This window comes from Aethalodelphis obliquidens, unplaced genomic scaffold (genome assembly GCF_003676395.1).
Source record: "Aethalodelphis obliquidens isolate GAN/ISIS:26980383/991018 unplaced genomic scaffold, ASM367639v1 scaffold125, whole genome shotgun sequence".
Lineage (NCBI taxonomy): Eukaryota > Metazoa > Chordata > Mammalia > Artiodactyla > Delphinidae > Aethalodelphis > Aethalodelphis obliquidens.
In genome coordinates this window covers 617846-639271 of record NW_020838069.1, presented here as the reverse complement: position 1 = coordinate 639271, position 21426 = coordinate 617846, and the positions used below count along the sequence as shown (strand labels likewise).

The 21426-nt window shown below is 41.2% G+C and overlaps 1 protein-coding gene across 3 annotated transcripts in view; it reads left to right on the top strand.

Annotated features, from left to right (window-relative positions):
- QRICH1 (glutamine rich 1) overlaps positions 1 to 21426 on the top strand; it is a 55181-nt gene that overhangs the window by 17130 nt on the left and 16625 nt on the right. For all 3 annotated transcript variants that reach the window (XM_027098694.1, XM_027098695.1, XM_027098696.1), the window contains exon 3: positions 19844 to 20884. In XM_027098694.1, the coding sequence (XP_026954495.1) occupies positions 19844 to 20884 (1041 nt within the window). The remainder of the gene's footprint in view (positions 1 to 19843; positions 20885 to 21426) is intronic.

The following is a 21426-nucleotide window of genomic DNA, read 5'->3' as shown; positions in this document are numbered from 1 at the left end:
ATTGAATTTGGCAACACTTGTTGCGTACCTTTGGCCTTGCATTTGTGTTCACAGATAAATGTGTATATAAGGATATATAAGGATATTCACTGCCACGTTACTTATAGTAGTAACACTGGAAACAAGTCAATCTTTCAGTAAGGGAAATGGCAAATAATGATACAACTGTAGTATGTTGTCCTGTGCAGCCAGAAGAATGAGGTAGATCTGTGTATATTGACAGAGCAGGATGTTTAACAGATTATAGAGTGTCAAAACCAGTTTAGTATCACTGGCTTTTAACATATGTAGAATGTAGTGGTCCTTAAATAGTAGTAATAAAGCCCAAAACAGTAATTGGGCGGTGTAGTGGGGTACTAAGGAGAAGTGCTTGAATTTTTTTTTTTTATTAAACATGAACTACATTTGTAATTAAAAAAAAATGTTGCTTGGGAATATTTTGCTTTGAACTTGTACAGGACAATGATTCTTAACCTTTTTTCCCCTGTCCCAGACATCTCCATATGTTTGTGTTTATGTATGAAGCCCTTTGCTAGATGTTTAGGTACAGCATTGAACAAGACAGAAAGCTCCCTGACCTTGTGGAACATACATTATAGCTGGGAGGGGTTAGATGATATATAAGATTTTTAAAAATCTTGTTATATAGTGATAAATGCAAAGGAGAAAAACAAAGCAGATGGGGGTGGCCAGGGTAAGCCTTAATATGCTGGTGACTTTTGAGTTAAGACCAAAGAGAGCTGGTGAATGAGCCATATGGTTATCTGAGGAAAGAGCGTTCCAAATCAGAAAGCCCTAAGGTGGGAGCCTGCTTATTTGAAAAACGGCAGAATGGCTGTGTAACTAGAGTGCACTGAGTGAAAGGATGAGACTAGAGAGGTGACGTGTACACTGAAATATGGAGCTGAACAGACCTGCCTTCTCAATTCAAATGTTAAAAGGCTCTTTGGCTCATAGTATTGCTTTTCAACCTAACCCTTTTGATAAGTGTAAAATTATGCCTATATTAATGTTATTTGAAATTTCAAAACAATTTATTACCTTGAAGGCAGAGAGTTTTCTAAGTTGCTTTTTTAAAAAATTGCGGTAAAATTAGATTGCTTTTTTAAAACCATCTGTCGCCATCCCAGAGAGTTTGTTCTGTCCCCAAGAATTTCTCATCTTTCCAGCCTAGAAGCAGCCACATAGCTTGTTAGATTTGACAAAGTAATAATATCCTTAGAACAATGTTAGTGAATTGATGGGAGACAAAGGTCTGTGTCAGAAGTTAATTAGAGTAGCTGTCTGAATAAAACTCACTGTGTCCGTTTACTCTCTCCTACTACCACACTCACACTTTTGGCCCCCAAATGTGTGTTTTTTCCCCCCACAATGACCAATTCTTCACACCAGCTGGCTGGCCTATAATTCAATTCAGTTCTAACGCTATCTGCTTGGAGTTAGCGTCAGATCCCCGCAAGTTAAGGGATCAGTTTCACAAGACTGCCCCCCACTTCCGACACTAGTTGGAAGTCCCAGGTTATCTCACCTGTACTTCTGACTAACTGGCTATAAATTGTGGTTCTCACTACCCCTCCTTGGGTTTGATGATTTGCCAGAAAAGCTCACAGAACTCAGGGAAACACATTTACCAGTTTATTATATAATTAAGGAAATGATAAAGGATACGGTTGAACAACCAAATAAAGAGATACATGGGGCGAGGTTCTGAAGGGTCGTGAACACAGTAGCCTCTGTCCTCATGGAGTTGGGGTGTACCACCCTCCCAGCACGTGAATGTGTTCACCAACCCAGGAACTCCCTAAACCCCAAACTTTCGGGATTTTTATGGAGGCTACATCATATAGGTATGATTGATTAGTAACTCAATTTCTAGCCCTTCTTCCCTCTCCAGAGAATGGAGGGTGGGGCTGAAAGTACCAAGTTTCTTATTATGGCTTGGTCTTTGAGGTGACCAGCCCTCATCCAGGAGCCCAGCAAAGTTGCCTCATTAGAAAATAATATGGTCCTAGCATTTATATTAGCACTTAGGAAATTACAAAGGTCTTAAGAGCTCAGATCAAGAATCAGAGAAAAGACCAAAAATTATATTATAGTATCACAGTAGCATATGTTTATTTAAGATAGGGAGGCACTTTCTTAAGGCAAAAGGAAGAGCTGTCATGTAAATACCTTCACAGTTTGTACAATACCAGGAAGGCCTAAGTTTCCTGTTGTTGATAGGTCTGCCTGAGCTAGGTGAAGGTGGTTCATTTGGAACTTCACTTTCAAGAGCCCTCTTGAGTTGGGTACTTCCTAAAGCATCCACATGGAGTTAAATGTGTATGCCAGAGAGAAGACCCTCTGATGGTGAATTCTAGGAGTCCGGTTTCACTTAGCACCCATAGAATTTCTTGTTTCTTCTCTGTACTTCTATAAGGCAGGAACTGAGGCTTCTTACAAGGCTGGTTCGTCAGCCTGGTCCTGCTAAGTGAAGGATGCTTTGGGGAAGGAGATTTCTCAGCACTTGATTCTTTTGTTGCTAGAGGTAAAGGTCTCAAGCCTTCAGTGGATCAAAGTACATTTCTTCCTCATTTGTCATCCCAACTTATGTCCCTCTTCCTCTTTTTGCTGTTGCACATTCCCTCTGTGCTGGGGCAGTCAGTCCCTAACCTCTCACCTCAGTGTAGAATTGCTGAGAGTGAGGAAGGAGGTAATCAAGAGCCAGATTGCCCTTAGACAAACATGAGTTTGATCTGCCTCTGATTCTTTAGATATATCGTTATAGACAAGTGACTTAACCACTTTGAGTCCGTTTCCTTATCTACGTCATGGAAATAAAAGAATTTATGTTGTAGTTACTTTGAGGATTCCATAAAATGCTAAGTCCTAAGTAAACAGCACGCAGTAAGCCCTCAATAAATAAATAATAGCCACTGTTGTTTTCTTCTTCCTCTCCTTCTCCTCATTAGTGCCATTCATACCTAGGGCCCCATTTGCTTTTCAAACATTTGAAAAGTAAGTATCCAGACAAATATTTAGAACAAGTATTCCTACTGTGTTGGCAGTTTGCCATTTTTGCTTTTTTTTTTAAAAAAAAAACATAATGTTACAGATGCAGTTCAGATCTCTAATACCCCTCTGTATATCTTTCTCTCCCAAGGTAAATACTATTTTAAAGTTTTCAACTTGTTTTGATATCTTTTGTATCCATCTGAGTTTTGAGTTTTAGAGAATGTGTCTTGGAGGCTGCACAGCCAGGAACAGGACTCAGGTCACATTGCTAGCCTGCCTTGGCAAAGACCTTCAGCCACACCCCTGGGCACAGGTCCTTGTCCTACCATAGTCTCTCAATGGGATTTATGCCATCCTGTTCCATTTCTGCCGCAATCTTCCACTCTCACCAGAAAATGGAGGTTGTGGTTCCTGCTGCCTCATGTTGCTCCATTTTGAGTCCAGATTTCGTGCAGTGTGTCTAATTTGGGAAGCCTTGGTCACATGCCTGCACTCTAGCTGCAGGAGAGGTTGGGACAGTGATTCCAGTTCTGCCTTGGGGAGGCAGAAGTCATAATGTGGTGTATTCTGCAAACAAGGGTTTGCAGCCAAAAACAGGACTGAAATCAGCTGTTCTCTCACTGGCACTTTGTGGGCTGATTGGGGTCCTGATCATCACTTCAGATTGGTAGACTGTTCATTGCCGCCTTTTCTGGCCCTTCATGTCCAGTCTTTTTTTTTTTTTCTTTTTATAATTTTATTGAAGTATAGTTAATTTACAGTGTGTTAATTTCTGCTATACAGCAGAGTGACTCAGTTATACATACATATATTCTTTTTCATATTCTTTTTCCTTTGGCTGCGTTGGGTCTTCGTTGCCGTGTGCTGGCTTTCTCTAGTTACGGTGAGCAGGGGCTACTCTTCGTTGCACAGGCTTCTCATTCTGGTGGCTTCTCTTGTTGCAGAGCATAGGCTCTAGTCGCGTGGGCTCAGTAGTTGTGGCTTGTGGGCTCTAGAACGCAGGCTCAGTAGTTGTGGCGCACAGGCTTAGTTGCCCTGCAGCATGTGGGATCTTCCCGGACCAGGGATCGAACCCATGTCCCCTGCATTGGCAGGCAGATTTTTTTTTTTTTTTTTTTTGCGGTACACGGGCCTCTCACTGTTGCGGCCTCTCCCATCGCGGAGCACAGGCTCCAGACGCATAGGCTCAGCAGCCATGGCTCACGGGCCCAGCCGCTCCGCGGCATGTGGGATCTTCCCAGACCGGGGCACGAACCCGTGTTCCCTGCATCGGCAGGTGGACTCTCAACCACTGCGCCACCAGGGAAGCCCGGCAGGCGGATTCTTAACCACTGCACCACCAGGGAAGTTCCCGTATTTTTTTCCATTATGGTTTGTCACAGAATATTGAATATAGTTCCCTGTGCTGTACAGTAGGACCTTGTTGTTTACCTGTCCTATATATAATAGTTTATATCTGCTAATCCCAAACTCCCAATACTTCCCTCTCCCACCCCCTCCTCCCCCTTGGCAGCCACAGTCTGTTCTCTATGTCTGTGAGTCTGTTTCTGTTTTGTAGATAAGTTCATTTGTGTCATACTTTAGATTCCACATATAAGTGCTATATATTGTATTTGTCTTCCTCTTTCTTGATTTACTTCCCTTAGTATGATAATCTCTAGGTCCATCCATGTTGCTGCAAATGGTGTTATTTCATTCTTTTTAATGGCTGAGTAGTATTCCATTGTGTGTGTGTGTGTGTGTGTGTGTGTGTGTGTGTGTGTGTACACCACATCTTTTTTATCCATTTATCTGTCAGTGGATATGTCCAGTCTTCTACCCACATTTAAATCTCTTCCCTCACCATATCTACATTCATTTGTACAATAAGAGTTTGGTAAATGTTTGATAGTTGGATAAAGATTTTACCACTTTCAGAAGAGCATTTTTTTTTTTTTTTTTTTTTTGCAGTACGCGGGCCTCTCACTGCTGTGGCCCCTCCCGCTGCGGAGCACAGGCTCCAGACGCGCAGGCCCAGCGGCCGTGGCTCATGGTCGCAGCCGCTCCGCGGCATGTGGGATCCTCCTGGACCGGGGCACTAACCCGTGTCCCCTGCATCAGCAGGCGGACTCTCAACCACTGTGCCACCAGGGAAGTCCCAGAAGAGCATTTTTTGAACAGTGAAATTGTACCAAGGTTTTGCTGACTAGTTGTTAAAAGGCACAGATATGTTTGGATCCCAAGTGCTTAGTGGGGTCTTCTGGCACATTGAGCACTGTTCTCAGTAGTTCCTCCTCAGTGAGACTCAGAATATGAAATAGCATGTAAGCTACATATGTTATTCTAAATTTTCTAGTAGCCTCTTTTATAAAAGGGGGAAAAAATGAGGTGAAATTGACTTGTTAAAATCACATTTTATTTAAACTAACATTATTTCAACATGTACTCAGTCTTATATTATTGATGAACGATTTTACCATTTTTTTTGGCACAAATCTTTGAAATCTGATTGTGCTTTGAACTTGTAAGCACATTGTAATTTGGACTAACCACATTTTAAGTGATTGCTAAGTACATGTAACTAATGGATATTGGACCAAAATTGTTTATGAGGTGGAATTCAGAAATTGACCCAGCACACTCACCCAGTTTATTCTTGTTTAAATAAAATACTGGTTTTATACTCAAAGTAGCCAAAAACAAAATAAAGCAAAAAAAAAATCCAAAAATGGTATTAGATATGTATTTTTTTTAGTGTCAGTGATTGTTTGGAAGAAAAGATTTAGAGGGGTAATATATATATTACTTCATGGTTTCTCATTGTTCCTTAGTTGGAGTACTTAGTCCTTCTGTTGTGTTGAGCTCTGTATTGCTTAGGTTCTGAATGACAGAGGAAAAGGAAATAGATTATTCATCTGCAAACAGGTTAGGAACCTAGACAAGTGAGGTCCAATAAAACTTATACACTAATGGTTATCAGACTATAGGGTACATTAGAATCACCTTGAAGGTTTCTTAAAACAAAAATGGCTCCCCCCCTCCCAATTCTAATTCAGTTGGTCTGGGGTCACTCCTGAGAATTTGCATGCCCCTTGCCCCCCAGTTTTATTGAGATATAATTGACATGCAGCACTGTGTAAGTTTAAGGTGTAGAGCTCAATGATTTGATTTACATAGATTGTGAAATGGTAACCACAGCAAGTTTAGTTAATATCTGTCATCTCATATACAGAAAAAGAAAAGAATATTTTTTCCTTTGTGATGAGAACTCAAGGATTTACTCTCTCTTTTTTTTTTTTTAAATTTCATTTATTTATTTTTGGCTGTGTTGGGTCTTCCTTTCTGTGCGAGGGCTTTCTCTAGTGGCGGCAAGCGGGGGCCACTCTTCATCGCGGTGCGTGGGCCTCTCACTGTCGCGGCCTCTCTTGTTGCGGAGCACAGGCTCCAGACGTGCAGGCTCAGTAGTTGTGGCTCACGGGCCCAGTTGCTCTGCAGCATGTGGGATCTTCTCAGACCAGGGCTCGAACCCGTGTCCCCTGCATTGGCAGGCAGACTCTCAACCACTGCGCCACCAAGGAAGCCCAGGGATTTACTCTCTTAACTTTCATGTTCACCATATAGCAATCTTAACTATAGTTATCATGTTGTGCTTTATATCCCTAGTACTTAGTTATCTTATGACTGGAAGTTTGTACCTTTTGACCACCTTCATCCAATTCCTCCTCCCTCTGCCCCCTGCCTCTTGTAGCCACAAATCTGATCTCTTTTTCTGAGTTTGGTTGGGGTTTTGTTTGTTTTTTACATTTTACATATATTGTAAACGAGATCATGTGGTACTTGTCTTTCTCTGTCTGATTTATTTCACTTAGCATAATGCCCTCAGCATCCATCCACGTTGTCACAAAGGGCAGAATTTCCTCCCTTTTTATGGCTGAATAATATCCATGGTATGTATATATATTCCAGAACTTCTTTATCCATTCATCCATTGATGGACGCTTAGATTGTTCCCATCTCTTGGCCATTGTAAATAATGCTGCTTTGAATATGGGGATGCAGATATCTCTTCAACAGTCTTTTCGTTTCCAGAGAATGTGCATTTTTAACAAATTCCAGGTTGATGCTGATGGTGCTGAGCTGTGGACCACATTCAGACATACTTTCTGAAAAACTTACGTACTCAGTCAAATAAAGAATCTAGGAAAGAAGTCATGAGAACAAAAGAAACAGAAGCAGCTCAGAGTTGAGATCGAAATCCCAGTCTGTACAGAAGACCCAGAATGCAGTCTGTCCAGGTTGAAATAGGAAGTCAGAATGCTCAAGAAGAAAGTAATTAGCACTGTACTTACTATGTGATCAAGAACGCAGAAGTATAGTTATTTAAAGTATATCTCTTCTGATCAACGGGGAAAAAAAGCAATTAAAAACTCTGGAAAAGGTGGTGGGGAGAGCTGAATGAGAAGTAACGATTCAAATGTGAAAGGAACTTGAAATATAATGTGATTTATGAGGGATTGATAGAAGGTAAGAAACAGTGCTTTTGGAAACAGTGAAACCAAATTCATTCCCCTAGAAATGTCTCCCTCCTCCATTGATGTATCACTTTTCTAGCATATACATGTCTTTGGGATGATCTTTTTCCTTTTTGTATTTCTTTAGAATCCTTTTAGATCTAGGCTTAAGTTTCAAACTGCCTTTTTTTCTTTAATTTTTTGTTGAGTTATCAGTTTGTTTTCTGTGACAATTTACCTAGATATTTTAACCTTGAAAATTAAATAGTTAATAAAGCACAATACCAACCTCTGAATGCCTTTCTTAGATTTTTGTCTTTTCTTTCTTTTTTTTTAAAGAGGAATCTTGTAGGAGCTTTGTTTTTTTAAAAATAAATTTATTTATTTATTTATGGCTGCATTGGGTTTTCATTGCTGTGCACAGGCTTTCTCTAGTTGTGGCGAGCAGGGGGCTGCTCTTCGTTGCAGTGTGCAGGCTTCTCTTGTTGTGGAGCACGGGCTGTAGGCGTGTGAGCTTCTGTAGTTTTGGCACACAGGCTTCAGTAGTTGTGGCTTGCGGGCTCTACAACACAGGCTCAGCAGTTGTGGTGCACGGGCTTAGTTGCTCTGTAGCACGTGGGATCTTCCCAGACCAGGGCTCGAACCCGTGTCCCCTGCATTGGCAGGTGGATTATTAACCACTGCACCACCAGGGAAGTCCCTAGGAGCTTTCTTAGTGTGAAGCAATACTCAAAGTTCAGCTATTCCTTCAATTCACTATTTAAAAAAATTAATTTATTTAATTAATTTATTTTTGTCTGTGTTGGGTCTTCGTTGCTGCATGCGAGCTTTCTGTAGGTGCGGTGAGCGGGGGCAGCTCTTCGTTGCAGTGTGTGGGCTTCTCATTGCGGTGGCTTCTCTTGTTGCCGAGCACAGGCTCTTGGCACGTGGGCTCTAGAGCACAGGCTCGGTAGTTGTGGCACACGGGCTTAGTTGCTCTGCGGCACGTGGGATCTTCCTGGACCAGGGCTCAAACCTGTGTCCCCTGCATTGTCAGGCGGATTCGTAATCACTGCGCCACCAGGGAAGCCCCCTTCAATTCACTTTTAATTTTCTTTCCTCCTAAGTTAAAGTAAAATTTAAAAAAAAAAATTTTTTTTTTTACTCCACTAAGGTTACAGATTTTCACTATGACTATGCAGTAATTATCTAACCGGATAAAGTTGTTTTTATATAAATAAAAAATATGAAGGAGGTTAATACAAATAACGTTTAATTTCTTATTGACTTATCCTTATGGGTAAAGGTTATAAACACATAATTGATACCTTATCCAATATCTTGACATTGGTAAGGAAATGTCAGAAAGTGCTTTAACTTTTACTCCCCTAATTTTAACTTCTAACTACTTTGGATATAAAGTGGCATCAGATTATTTGTACCTGTTTGTTCTGTAGTGAGGGGTAAATGCCTTCAGTTCTGATTCCTTAGTATTTTTGCTAACTTATTTCTTTTGGAAGATTGAATATTGATAAATTGTTTCTAAGAAAAGTCAATTTAAAGAGATACAGTAAATGAATGAACTACAATAACCAGATTTTTGACATCTTGTTTTTAAGCAAGTAATAATATAGTTTAAAAACATACTCTGTTGGGACTTCCCTGGTGGCACAGTGGTTAAGAATCTGCCTGCCAGTGCAGGGGACACGGGTTCGAGCCCTGGTCCGGGAAGATCCCACATGCCTTAGAGCAACTAAGCCCGTGCACCACAACTGCTGAGCCTGCGCTCTAGAGTCCACAAGCCACAACTGCTGACCCCGTGTGCTACAATGAATGAAGCCTGCGCGCCTAGAGCCTGTGCTCTGCAACAAGAGAAGCCACCTCAATGAGAAGCCCACACACCTCAACGAAGAGTAGCCCCCGCTCTCTGCAACTAGAGAAAAGCCCGCGCACAACGATGAAGACCCCACTGAGTCCAAACAAACAAACAAAAAAACCCCATACTGTGTGTTTAACTCTACAACAGTGGTTCTTAAAGAGTAGGTCAGGGACTGGTAGTCCCCAACTCCCTTTCAGGGTTCCTCAGAGTTAAGGCTGTTTTTTTTTTAAAATTAATTGATTGATTGATTGACTGCATTGGGTCTTTGTTGCTGTGCGGGCTTTCTCTAGTTGCGGCGAGCAGGGGCTACTCTTTGTTGCGGTGCGTGGGCTTCTCATTGCAGTGGCTTCTCTTTGTTGTGGACCACAGACTCTAAGGCACTTGGGCTCAGTAGTTGTGGCTCGTGGGCTCTAGAGTGCAGGCTCAGTAGTTGTGGCGCACGGGCTTAGTTGCTCCACAGCATGTGGGATATTCCTGGACTAGGGCTCAAACCCGTGTCCCTTCCGTTGGCAGGCAGATTCTTAACCACTGTGCCACCAGGGAAGTCCAAGGCTGTTTTTATTATAATATGAAGATTTTTTTTGCCTTTTTCACTCTCGTTCTCTCATGAGTGTACAGTGGAGTTTTGCAGGGGCCATGTATGATGTGTCACAATAGATTGAATGCAGAAGCAAGTATGAGAATGCAGTTGTCTTCAGTTAAGTCAGCCATTAAAGAGATTTGCAGAGATGTAAAATAATGCAGTGATTATTATAAATTTTTTGTTTTGGCAAATAAAGTTATTTTTCATAAGAATATGTTATTTATGTTGACATTTATATTGATTTATGCAGTGATTTTTTTTGGAATTTTTGAATTTTATTTTTTTATACAGCAGGTTCTTATCAGTTATCCATTTTATACATGTTACTGTATATATGTCAATCCCAATCTCCCAGTTCATCACACCACCACCACCCCCCCACCCCCCGCACCACTTTCCCCCCTTGGTGTCTATATGTTTGTTCTCTACATCTGTGTCTCTATTTCTGCCCTGCAAACCGGTTCATCTGTACCATTTTTCTAGGTTCCATATATATGCGTTAATATACTATATTTGTTTTTCTCTTTCTGACTTACTTCACTCTGTATGACAGTCTCTAGATCCATCCACGTCTCTACAAATGACCCAATTTCGTTCCATTTTATGGCTGAGTAATAGTCCATTGTATATATATACCACATCTTCTAATTCTTCTTTATCCATTAGTCTGTCGATGGGCATTTAGGTTGCTTCCATGTCCTGGCTATTGTAAATAGTTCTGCAATGAACATTGGGTGCATGTGTCTTTTTGAATTATGTTTTTCTCGGGGTAGATGCCCAGTAGTGAGATTGCTAGTTCATACGGTAATTCTATTTTTAGCTTTTTAAGGAACCTCCATACTGTTCTCCATGGTGGCTGTATCAATTTACATTACCACCAACAGTGCAAGAGGGTTCCCTTTTCTCCATACCCTCTCCAGCATTTGTTGTTTGTAGATTTTCTGATGATGCCCATTCTAACTGGTGTGAGATGATACCTCATTGTAGTTTTGATTTGCATTTCTCTAATAATTAGTGATGTTGAGCAGCTTTTTTTTTTTTTTTTTGCTGTACGCGGGCCTCTCACTGCTGTGGCCTCTCCCGTTGCAGAGCACAGGCTCCAGACGCGCAGGCTCAGCGGCCATGGCTCACGGGCCCAGCCGCTCTGCGGCATGTGGGATCCTCCCGGACCAGGGCACGAACCCACGTCCCCTGCATTGGCAGGCGGATCCTCAACCACTGCGCCACCAGGGAAGCCCTGTTGAGCAGCTTTTCATGTGCTACTTGGCCATCTTTATGGCCATTTCTTTGGAGAAATGTCTATTTAGGTCTTCTGCCCATTTTTGGATTGGGTTTTTTTTTTTTTTTTAAATATTGAGCTGCATGAGCAGTTTTTGGAGATTAATCCTTTGTCTGTTGATTCATTTGCAAATACTTTCTCCCATTTCGTCTCGTTTGTAGTTTCCTTTGCTGTGCAAAAGCTTTTAAGTTTCATTAGGTCCCATTTGTTTATTTTTGTTTTTATTTTCATTACTCTAGGAGGTGGATCAAAAAAGATCTTGCTGTGATTTATGTCAAAGAGTGTTCTTCCTATGTTTTCCTCTAAGAGTTTTATAGTGTCCGGTCTTACATTTAGGTCTCTAATCCATTTTGAGTTTATTTTTGTGTATGGTGTTAGGGAGTGTCTAATTTCATTCTTTTACATGTAGCTGTCCAGTTTTCCCAGCACCACTTATTGAAGAGACTGTCTTTTCTCCATTGTATATTCTTGCCTCCTTTGTCATAGATTAGTTGACCATAGGTGTGTGGGTTTATCTCTGGGCTTTCTATCCTGTTCCATTGATCTATATTTCTGTTTTTGTGCCAGTACCATATTGTCTTGATTACTGTAGCCTTGCAGTATAGTCTGAAGTCAGAGAGTCTGATTCCTCCAGCACTGTTTTTTTCCCCTCAAGACTGCTTTGGCTATTTGGGGTCTTTTGTGTCTCCATACAAATTTTAAGGTTTTTTGTTCTAGTTTTGTAAGAAATGCCACTGGTTAATTTGATAGGGATTGCATTGAATCTGCAGATTGCTTTGGATAGTATAGTCATTTTCACAATATTGATTCTTCCAGTCAAAGAACATGGTATATCTCTCCATCTGTTTGTGTCATCTTTGATTTCTTTTTTTTTAATTAATTAATTAATTAATTAATTTTTGGTTGCATTGGGTCTTCGTTGCTGACTGCAGGCTTTCTCTCTAGTTGCAGCAAGTGGGGGCTACTCTTTGTTGTGGTACGCTAGCTTCTTATTGCGGTGGCTCTTCTTTGTTGCAGAGCATGGGCTCTAGGGGCACGGGCTTCGGTAGTTGTGGCTCGCAGGCTTTAGAGCGCTGGCTCAGTAGTTGTAGTGCATGGGCTTAGTTGCTCTGTGGCATGTGGTATCTTCCCGGACCAGGGCTTGAGCCCACATCCCCTGCATTGGCAGGCAGATTCTTAACCACTGCACCACCAGGGAAGCCTCATCGTTGATTTCTTTCATCAGTGTCTTATAGTTTTCTGAGTATAGGTCTTTTACCTCCTTAGGTGGTTTTTTCCCTAGATATTTTATTCTTTTTGTTGCAGTGGTGAATGGGATTGTTTCCTTAATTTCTCTTTCTGATCTTTCATTGTTAGTGTATAGGAATGCAAGAGATTTTTGTGTATTAATTTTGTATCCTGCAGCTTTACCAAATTCATTGATTAGCTATAGTAGCTTTCTGGTGGCATCTTTAGGATTCTCTATGTATAGTATCATGTCATCTGCAAACAGTGACAGTTTTACTTCTTTTCCAATTTGTTTTCCTTTTATTTCTTTTTCTTCTCTGAGTGCCGTGGCTAGGACTTGCAAAACTGTGTTGAATAATAGTGGTGAGAGTGGACATCCTTGTCTTGTTCCTGATCTTAGAGGAAATGCTTTCAGCTTTTCACCATTGAGAATGATGTTTGCTGTGGCTTTGTCGTATATGGCCTTTATTATGTTGAGGTAGGTTCCCTCTGTGCCCACTTTCTGGAGAGTTTTTGTCATAAATGGGTGTTGAATTTTGTCAAAAGTTTTTTCTGCATCTCTTGACATGATCTTATGGGTTTTATTCTTTACTTTGTTAATATGGTATATTACATTGATTGATCTGCATATATTGAAGAATCCTTGCATCCCTGGCATAAATCTCACTTGATCGTGGTGTATGATCCTTTTAATGTGTTGTTGGATTCTGTTTGCTAGTATTTTGTTGAGGATTTTTGCATCTATATTCATCAGTGATATTGGTCTCTAATTTTCTTTTTATGTAGTATCTTTGTCTGGTTTTTGTATCAGGGATGGTGGTGGCCTCATAGAATGAGTTTGGGAGTGTTCCTTCCTCTGCAATTTTTTGGAAGAGTTTGAGAAGGATGAGTGTTAGCTCTTCTCTAAATGTTTGATAGAATTCACTGGTGAAGCCATCTGGTCCTGGACTTTTGTTTGTTGGAAGATTTTTAATCACAGTTTCAATTTCATTACTTGTGACTGGTCATATTTTCTATTTCTTCCTGATTCATTCTTGGAAGATTATACCTTTCTAAGGATTTGTCAGTTTCTTCCAGGTTGTCCATTTTATTGACATAGAGTTGCTTATAGTAGTCTCTTATGATGCTTTGTATTTCTGCCTTGTCCGTTGTAACTTCTTTTTCATTTCTAATTTTCTTGATTTGAGTCCTCTCTCTCTTTTGCTTGATGAGTCTGGCTAAAGGTTTATCAATTTTCTTTATCTTCTCAAAGAACCAGCTTTTGGTTTTATTGATCTTTGCTATTGTTTTCTTTGTTTCTATTTCATTTATTTCTGCTCTGATCTTTATGATTTCTTTCCTTCAACTAACTTTGGGTTTTGTTTGTTCTTCTTTCTCTCGTTCCTTTAGGTGAAAGTTTAGATTGTTTATTTGAGATTTTTCTTGTTTGTTGAGGCAGGCTTGTATTGCTATAAACTTCCCTCTTAGAACTGCTTTTGCTGCATCCCATAGGTTTTGGATCGTCATGTTTTCATTGTCATTTGTCTCTAGGTATTTTTTGATTTCCTCTTTGATTTCTTCAGTAATCTCTTGGTTATTTAGTAATGTATTCTTTAGCCTCCATGTGTTTGTGTTTTTTACATTTTTTCCCCTGTAATGAATTTCTAATCTCATAGCATTGTGGTCAGAAAAGATGCTTGATATGATTTCAGTTTTCTTAAATTTACCAAGGCTTGATTTTTGATGCAAGATGTGATCTATCCTGGAGAATGTTCCATGTGCCCTTGAGAAGGAAAGTGTAATTTGCGGTTTTTGGATGGAATGTCCTGTAAATATCAATTAAATCTATCTGGTCTATTGTGTTATTTAAACCTTATGTTTCCTTATTAATTTTCTGTCTGGATGATCTGTCCATTGGTGTAAGTGAGGTGTTAAAGTCCCCCACTATTATTGTGTTACTGTCGATTTCCTCTTTTATAGCTGTTAGCAGTTGTTTTATGTATTGTGGTGCTACTATGTTGGGTGCATATATATTTATAATGGTTATGTCTTCTTCTTGGAATGATCCCTTGATCATTATGTAGTGTCCTTCCTTGTCTCTTGTAACATTCTTTATTTTAAAGTGTATTTCATCTGATATGAGTATTGCTACTCAGCTTTCTTTTGATTTCCATTTTCATGGAATATCTTTTTCCATCCCCTCACTTTCAGTTTGTATGTGTCCCTAGGTCTGAAGTGGGTCTTTTGTAGACAGCATATATATGGGTCTTGTTTTTGCATCCATTCAGCGACCCTGTGTCTTTTGGTTGGAGCATTTAATCCATTCACATTTAAGGAAATTATCAATATGTATGTTCCTATTACCATTTTCGTAATTGTTTTGGGTTTGTTTTTGTAGGTGCTTTTATTTTCTTGTGTTTCCCGCTTAGAGAAGTTCCTTTAGCATTTGCTGTAGAGCTGGTTTGATGGTGCTGAATTCTCTTAGCTTTTGCTTGTCTGTAAAGCTTTTGATTTCTCCATCAAATCTGAATGAGACCCTTGCCAGGTCGAGTTATCTTGGTTGTAGGTTCTTCTCTTTCATCACTTTAAATATGTCATGCCACTCCCTTCTGGCTTGTAGAGTTTCTGCTGAGAAATCAGCTGTTAACCTTATGGAAGTTCCCTTGTATGTTATTTGTTGTTTTTGACTTGCTGCTTTCAATAATTTTTCTTTGTCTTTAATTTTTACCAATTTGATGGTAAAAACCTTGGCGTGTTTCTCTTTGGGTGTATCCTACCTGAGACTCTCTGCACTTCCTAGACTTGGGTAGATATTTCCTTTCCTGTGTTAGGGAAGTTTTCGACTATAATCTCTTCAGATATTTTCTCAGCTCCTTTCTCTCTCTTCTCCTTCTGGGACCCCTATAATGTGAATGTTATTGTGTTTAATGTTGTCCCAAAGGTCTCTTAGGTTGTCTTCATTTCTTTTCATTCTTTTTTCTTTATTCTGTTCTGTCGCAGTGAATTCCACCATTCTGTCTTCCACGTCACTTATCTGTTGTTCTGCCTCAGTTATTTTGCTATTGATTCCTTTTAGTGTATTTTTCATTTCAGTTATTGTATTGTTCATCTCTGTTTGTTCTTAATTCTTCTAGGTCTTTGTTGAACATTTCTTGCATCTTCTCGATCTTTGCCTCCATTCTTTTTCCAAGGTCCTGGGTCATGTTCACTATCATTATTCTGAATTCTTTCTCTGGAGGGTTTCCTATCTCCACTTCATTTAGTTGTTTTTCTGGGGTTTTATCTTGTTCCTTCATCTGGTACAAAGTCCTCTGCCTTTTCATTTTGTCTATCTTTCTGTGAACGTGGTTTTCCTTCCACAGGCTGCAGAATTGTAGTTCTTCTTGCTTCTGCTCTATGTGGTGATTTTTAATGAATTAATATTTTTCTAAGTTTCCTATTTTAATTTTCTTATACAGTAAGAATTGTTATCTATGCTCGTGTAAAGAAAAGCTTTTTGGGGTTGGCCCTCAATCATTTTTTGAAAGGGTGCTGAGACCAAAGAGCTTGAAAACTGCTTTTTTGTAGTAATTGGCTTCACTATTTCCTCTAGTCCTTGGTATAAAGCACTGATTCTCCATCTTGAGCATGCATCAGTCACCTGGAAGACTTGTTAAGATACAGATTGCTGGGCCCATTCCTAGAGTTTCTGGTTTAATAGTTCTGAGCTGGGACCTGAAAGTTTGTATTTCTGATAATTGCCAGTGTGATGATGATGTTGGCCTGGAAACTACATTTTGAGACTCACTGGTGTAAAGAAATATTGCTTATGAGGAAGAAAACCTACTTTTTGAACATCTACTATGTGTCAGTAAACATTATTTTATGCTCATGGACAACTCTGTAAGGAGGTAGGCATTCTCCCCCTTTTTATTGTACCTCAGGAAACTGAAACTTAGAGGACTCACAGCCAGGAAAGTACATCATCACTTCAAGTCTCTTCACTTAAAGTCTGTTCATAAGGCCTATGCTCTTTTTTTTTTTTAATATTTATTTATTTGTTTATTTGGCTGCGCCAGGTCTTAGTTGTGGCACATGGGATCTTCATTGCACCATGTGGGATCTTCATTGCAGCACACGGAATCTTTTAGTTGTGAGATGCGGGCTCTTTAGTTGTGGCATGCTAACTGTTTGTTGTGGCATGTGGTATCTAGTTCTCTGACCAGGGAATGAGCCCAGACCCCCTGCATCGGGAGCGTGGAGTCTTAGCCACTGGACCACCAGGGAAGTCCCAAGGCCTATGCTCTTTACACAGCCTCTTCCTTGCTTTTTTATTTTTTTTTTTAAATCAGTAGTGGCTTTAATGAGATGTAATTCTCATATCAAATAATTCAGTCATTTCCATGTAAAGCGTGCAACTTAGTAGTTTTTAGTCTATTCACAGAGTTGTGCTGCCATTACCACATCAATTTTAGAACATTTCTCATCACCTCCAGAAAGAATCCCTGTAGCCATTAGCAGTTACTTCATATTTTCCCCAGTCCCTGTGTCCTGGATAACCACTAATCTACTTTCTATTTCTATAGATTTGCCTGTTTTGGACATTCATATTAATGGAATCATACAATATGTAGTCTTTTGTGACTGACTTCATTTAGCATAATGTTTTCAGGGTTCATCTGTGTTGTAGCATTTTATCAAAACTTTATGTTTTTCTTACTAAACAACATGCTGTTGTATGGAAGTACTACATTTTATTTATCCATCAGTTGATAGATATTTGGGTTGTTTCCACTTTTTGGTTATTTTAAATAATGCTGTTATTAACATTCATGTCCAAGTTCTTTTTTAAAATATTTATCTATTAATTTCTTTATTTGGCCACGTTGGGTCTTAGTTGTGCATATGGTATCTTTCGTTGTGGCGTGCAGGCTATCCATTGTGGCACCTGGGCTCAGTAGTTGCGGCATGTGGGATCTTGAGCTCATGGGCTCGGCTGCCTTGCCACATGTGGGGTCTTAGTTCCCTGACCAGGGATCGAACCCACGTCCCCTGTATTGGAAGGGAGATTCTTAACCACTGGACTATCAGGGAAGTCCCTCATGTCCAAGTTTTTACATGAGTATAGTTTCTGTTTCTCTTGAGTATATAACTAGGAGTGAAACTGCTAGGTCATATGGTGTGGTTTTCATATCTTTGTCATATGCTATGTTTAACCTTTTGATGATCTGCCAGACTTTTGTTTGTTTGTTTTTTAAAGTATGTTATAAATTTATTTATTTTTATTTTTGGCTGAATTGGGTCTTTGTTGCTGCGTGTGGGCATTCTCTAGTTGTGGCTTGCGGGCTCAGTAGTTGTGGCGTATGGGCTTAGTTGCTCCATGGCATGTGGGATCTTCCTGGACCAGGGCTCAAACTTGTGTCCCCTGCATTGGCAGGCAGATTCTTAACCACTGCACCACCAGGGTAGTCCCTGCCAGACTTTTTTCCAAAGCAGCTACACCATTTTACATTCCCACCAGCAGTGTATGAGAATTCCAGTTTTTTCACATCCTTGCCAACATTTGTTATCTTATTTATTTATTTATTTATTTTTGGTTGTGTTGGGTCTTCCTTGCTGTGCGTGGGCTTTCTCTAGTTGCAGCGAGTGGGGGCTAACTCTGTTGCAGTGCGCAGGTTTCTCATTGGGGTGGCTTCTCGTTGCAAAGCATAGCTCAGGCTGTAGTTGTGTGGGCTTTTGTCGTTGTGGCTCACAGGCTGTAGAGCGCAGGCTCAGCAGTTGTGGCACATGGGCTGAGTTGCTCCGCGGCATGTGGGATCTTCCCGGATCAGGGCTTGAATCCTCGTCCTCTGCATTGGCAGGCGGATTGTTAACCACTGTGCCACCAGGGAAGTCCCTGTTATCTTTTATTATTTTAAAAAAAACTTTTTTTTTAATTGTATTTTTTGGCTGTGCCACAAGTCATGTGGGGTCTGGGTTCTCCGACCAGGGATGGAACCCATGCCCCTGCGTTGGAAGCGTGGAGTCTTAACCACTGGACTTCCAGGGAAGTCCCTATTATCTTTTTTTTTTTATTATAGTCAACCTCCTGGGTTTAAATGGTATCTCATTTTGCTTTTGATTTGCATTTCCCTGACGGCTAACAGTGTTAAGTAACTTTTCATGTGCTTACCGGCCATTTGCTTATCTTCTTGGGAGAAGTGTCTGTTCAGATCCTCTCCCATTTTTTGTGTATGTTGTGAGGATGAGGTCCAACTTCATTCTTTTTACATAGATAGCCAGTTGTCCCAGCACCATCTTTGGTTATCTTTTGTGATGTATATAATCACTGATCTACCTTATTATTTTATACCTTCCTCCTTCCTACATGAGCTCAGAGTAATTTTTTTTTTAATTTATTTATGTAGGCCGCACTGGGTCTTAGTTGCTGCACGTGGCATCTTCGTTGTGGCATGTGGACTTTTAGTTGCGATATGTGGGCTTCTTAGTTGTGGCATGCAAACTCAGTTGCGACATGCATATGAGATCTAGTTCCCCAAACAGGGATTGAACCCAGGCCTCCTGTATTGGGAGCGTGGATTCTTACCCACTGGACCACCAGGGAAGTCCGAGTTCAGAGTAATTTAGGTATGTGTGTCTGATGGAAAAACCTTTTCTTTTTTAAAATTACATACTATACATAGCATCTTTTCGTGCTGTTTTGTATGCTGAAGTAACTGCAATAAGACATGAGCTGCATTATTATCAGAAATGCATGGGTCAGGATATAATAACCTTAGATTAAATTATCAGGAATCTGTGGCTTCTCTATTAAAACAATGCTGTCTTAAATAAGCACTCTAAAGAATCATTCAACAGTGCCCATATTTTAGCAGCAAAGTTGGAGGTATCTCCAAAAGAGATTTCAAACATTTTGTCTCTACTGTGTTTTTGTTGTTGTTGTTGTTGTTGTTTTTCTCTACTGTGTTTTTTTACTGTTTGTCTGTGGTGGGGGTAGTTTTGATCCTGAGTTGGGAATTGAATGCCTTCTGACCTTTTAGAACAAGATTCCCACACTTTTTATTACTAACCACATGGATAAACTATTTTTTGATCATACGCCTAAGTATATATTTATAAATTGTATACTTGTACTACTATGTCAGTATGCAAAAACAAAAGGGGTTACTTTTAAAAAGGAAGTCAAGAAATGAGCAAAAGTTTTGATATTTCCCACTTGATAGTCTTGCTTGCTCTCAGGTGGATATGTGTTGCTCTGAATGCAACACATTCAGAGTGTGATGCTGGAGAATTTTGCCTATGGTTTTGGAGATTATGGCCTCCTCAGAAGCCTTGGGTATGGCGGCCCCTCCTCTTCACATTACCCAGGGTTCCCGTCTGAGATCTCTTCTTCCCTTCGGGGCTGGATTCTCGATGTTGCCCTATTCACTCACTGGTGAATCTTGTCGCTGCAGGTACAGGTGCAGGTACAGCAGTCTCCGCAGCAGGTCTCGGCTCAGCAGCTCTCCCCGCAGCTCACCGTTCACCAACCTGCTGAGCAGCCCATCCATGTCCAGGTGCAGATCCAAGGCCAAGCAGCACAGCCGACAGCCCCCTCCATCCAGACCCCATCTCTGCAGAGCCCCAGCCCTTCGCAGCTGCAGGCGGCCCAGATCCAGGTGCAGCACATGCAGGCGGCCCAGCAGATCCAGGCTGCAGAGATCCCAGAGGAGCACATCCCACATCAACAGATCCAGGCTCAGCTGGTGGCTGGCCAGTCTCTTGCTGGGGGTCAGCAGATCCAAATCCAGACTGTGGGTGCCCTTTCCCCACCACCGTCCCAGCAGGGCTCACCTCGGGAAGGGGAGCGGCGGGTTGGCACGGCCAGTGTCCTCCAGCCAGTGAAGAAGCGCAAAGTGGACATGCCCATCACTGTGTCCTACGCCATCTCAGGGCAGCCGGTGGCCACCGTGCTGGCCATTCCACAGGGCCAGCAGCAGAGTTATGTGTCTTTGAGGCCCGACTTACTAACAGTAGACAGTGCCCACCTGTACAGTGCCACTGGGACCATTACTAGCCCTACAGGAGAAACTTGGACCATACCTGTTTACTCTGCCCAGCCCCGGGGGGACCCTCAGCAGCAGAGCATTACTCACATTGCCATTCCCCAGGAAGCCTACAACGCAGTTCACGTCAGTGGCTCACCCACAGCCCTGGCAGCTGTAAAGCTGGAGGATGACAAGGAGAAGATGGTGGGCACCACGTCTGTAGTGAAAAACTCCCATGAAGAGGTAGTGCAGACCCTTGCAAACTCTCTCTTTCCAGCACAGTTCATGAATGGCAACATCCACATTCCAGTGGCTGTGCAGGCCGTGGCAGGCACATACCAGAATACAGCTCAGACTGTCCATATATGGGACCCTCAGCAGCAGCCACAACAACAAACCCCCCAGGAACAGACGCCACCGCCACCACAGCAGCAGCAGCAGCAGCAGCAGCTCCAGGTTACTTGTTCAGTAAGTGAGACTTATCTGTAGGGCAGCCTGCTCCCTCAGGGCCCAGTGCAACACAGAACTTGCCTGGTAACCTCTTTCGCCTCTGGCTTGTTTACAGGAATGACGTTGGTCTTGCAGTAATACAGTATTTAGTATTTTAATTAGAGTTGGGGAGAGGGGACAGGAATGGCAAGTGAAGCTGTGGAACGGCAGGAATTTTAGCCTGGTACCTGAAGGTAAATGAAATGACTAGTAACTGCTTTGGGGATAGATGCTTGGAGTGCTTTTTTGTGATCTCTTTAGGAAGGGTAAACTTCTAGGTAGAGACTAATGGGTCACCCCAAGTGTTATCTCTGTCCCAGAAGCTGCTTTCTGCATCACAAATGAACAGATCTAGTGGAACCCCTGTAATTTAGCACACAGGCTCTAAACTCTTCACAGTTGAGAGGGTGTTAAATTGTTCCTCCTTTAGTTGTCATCTAAAGATGGACTACACTGGACACAGTATAAGTGAATTATGAGATCTAAAATACCTTCTGGTGGGCCTGTTAAAAGTGATCATC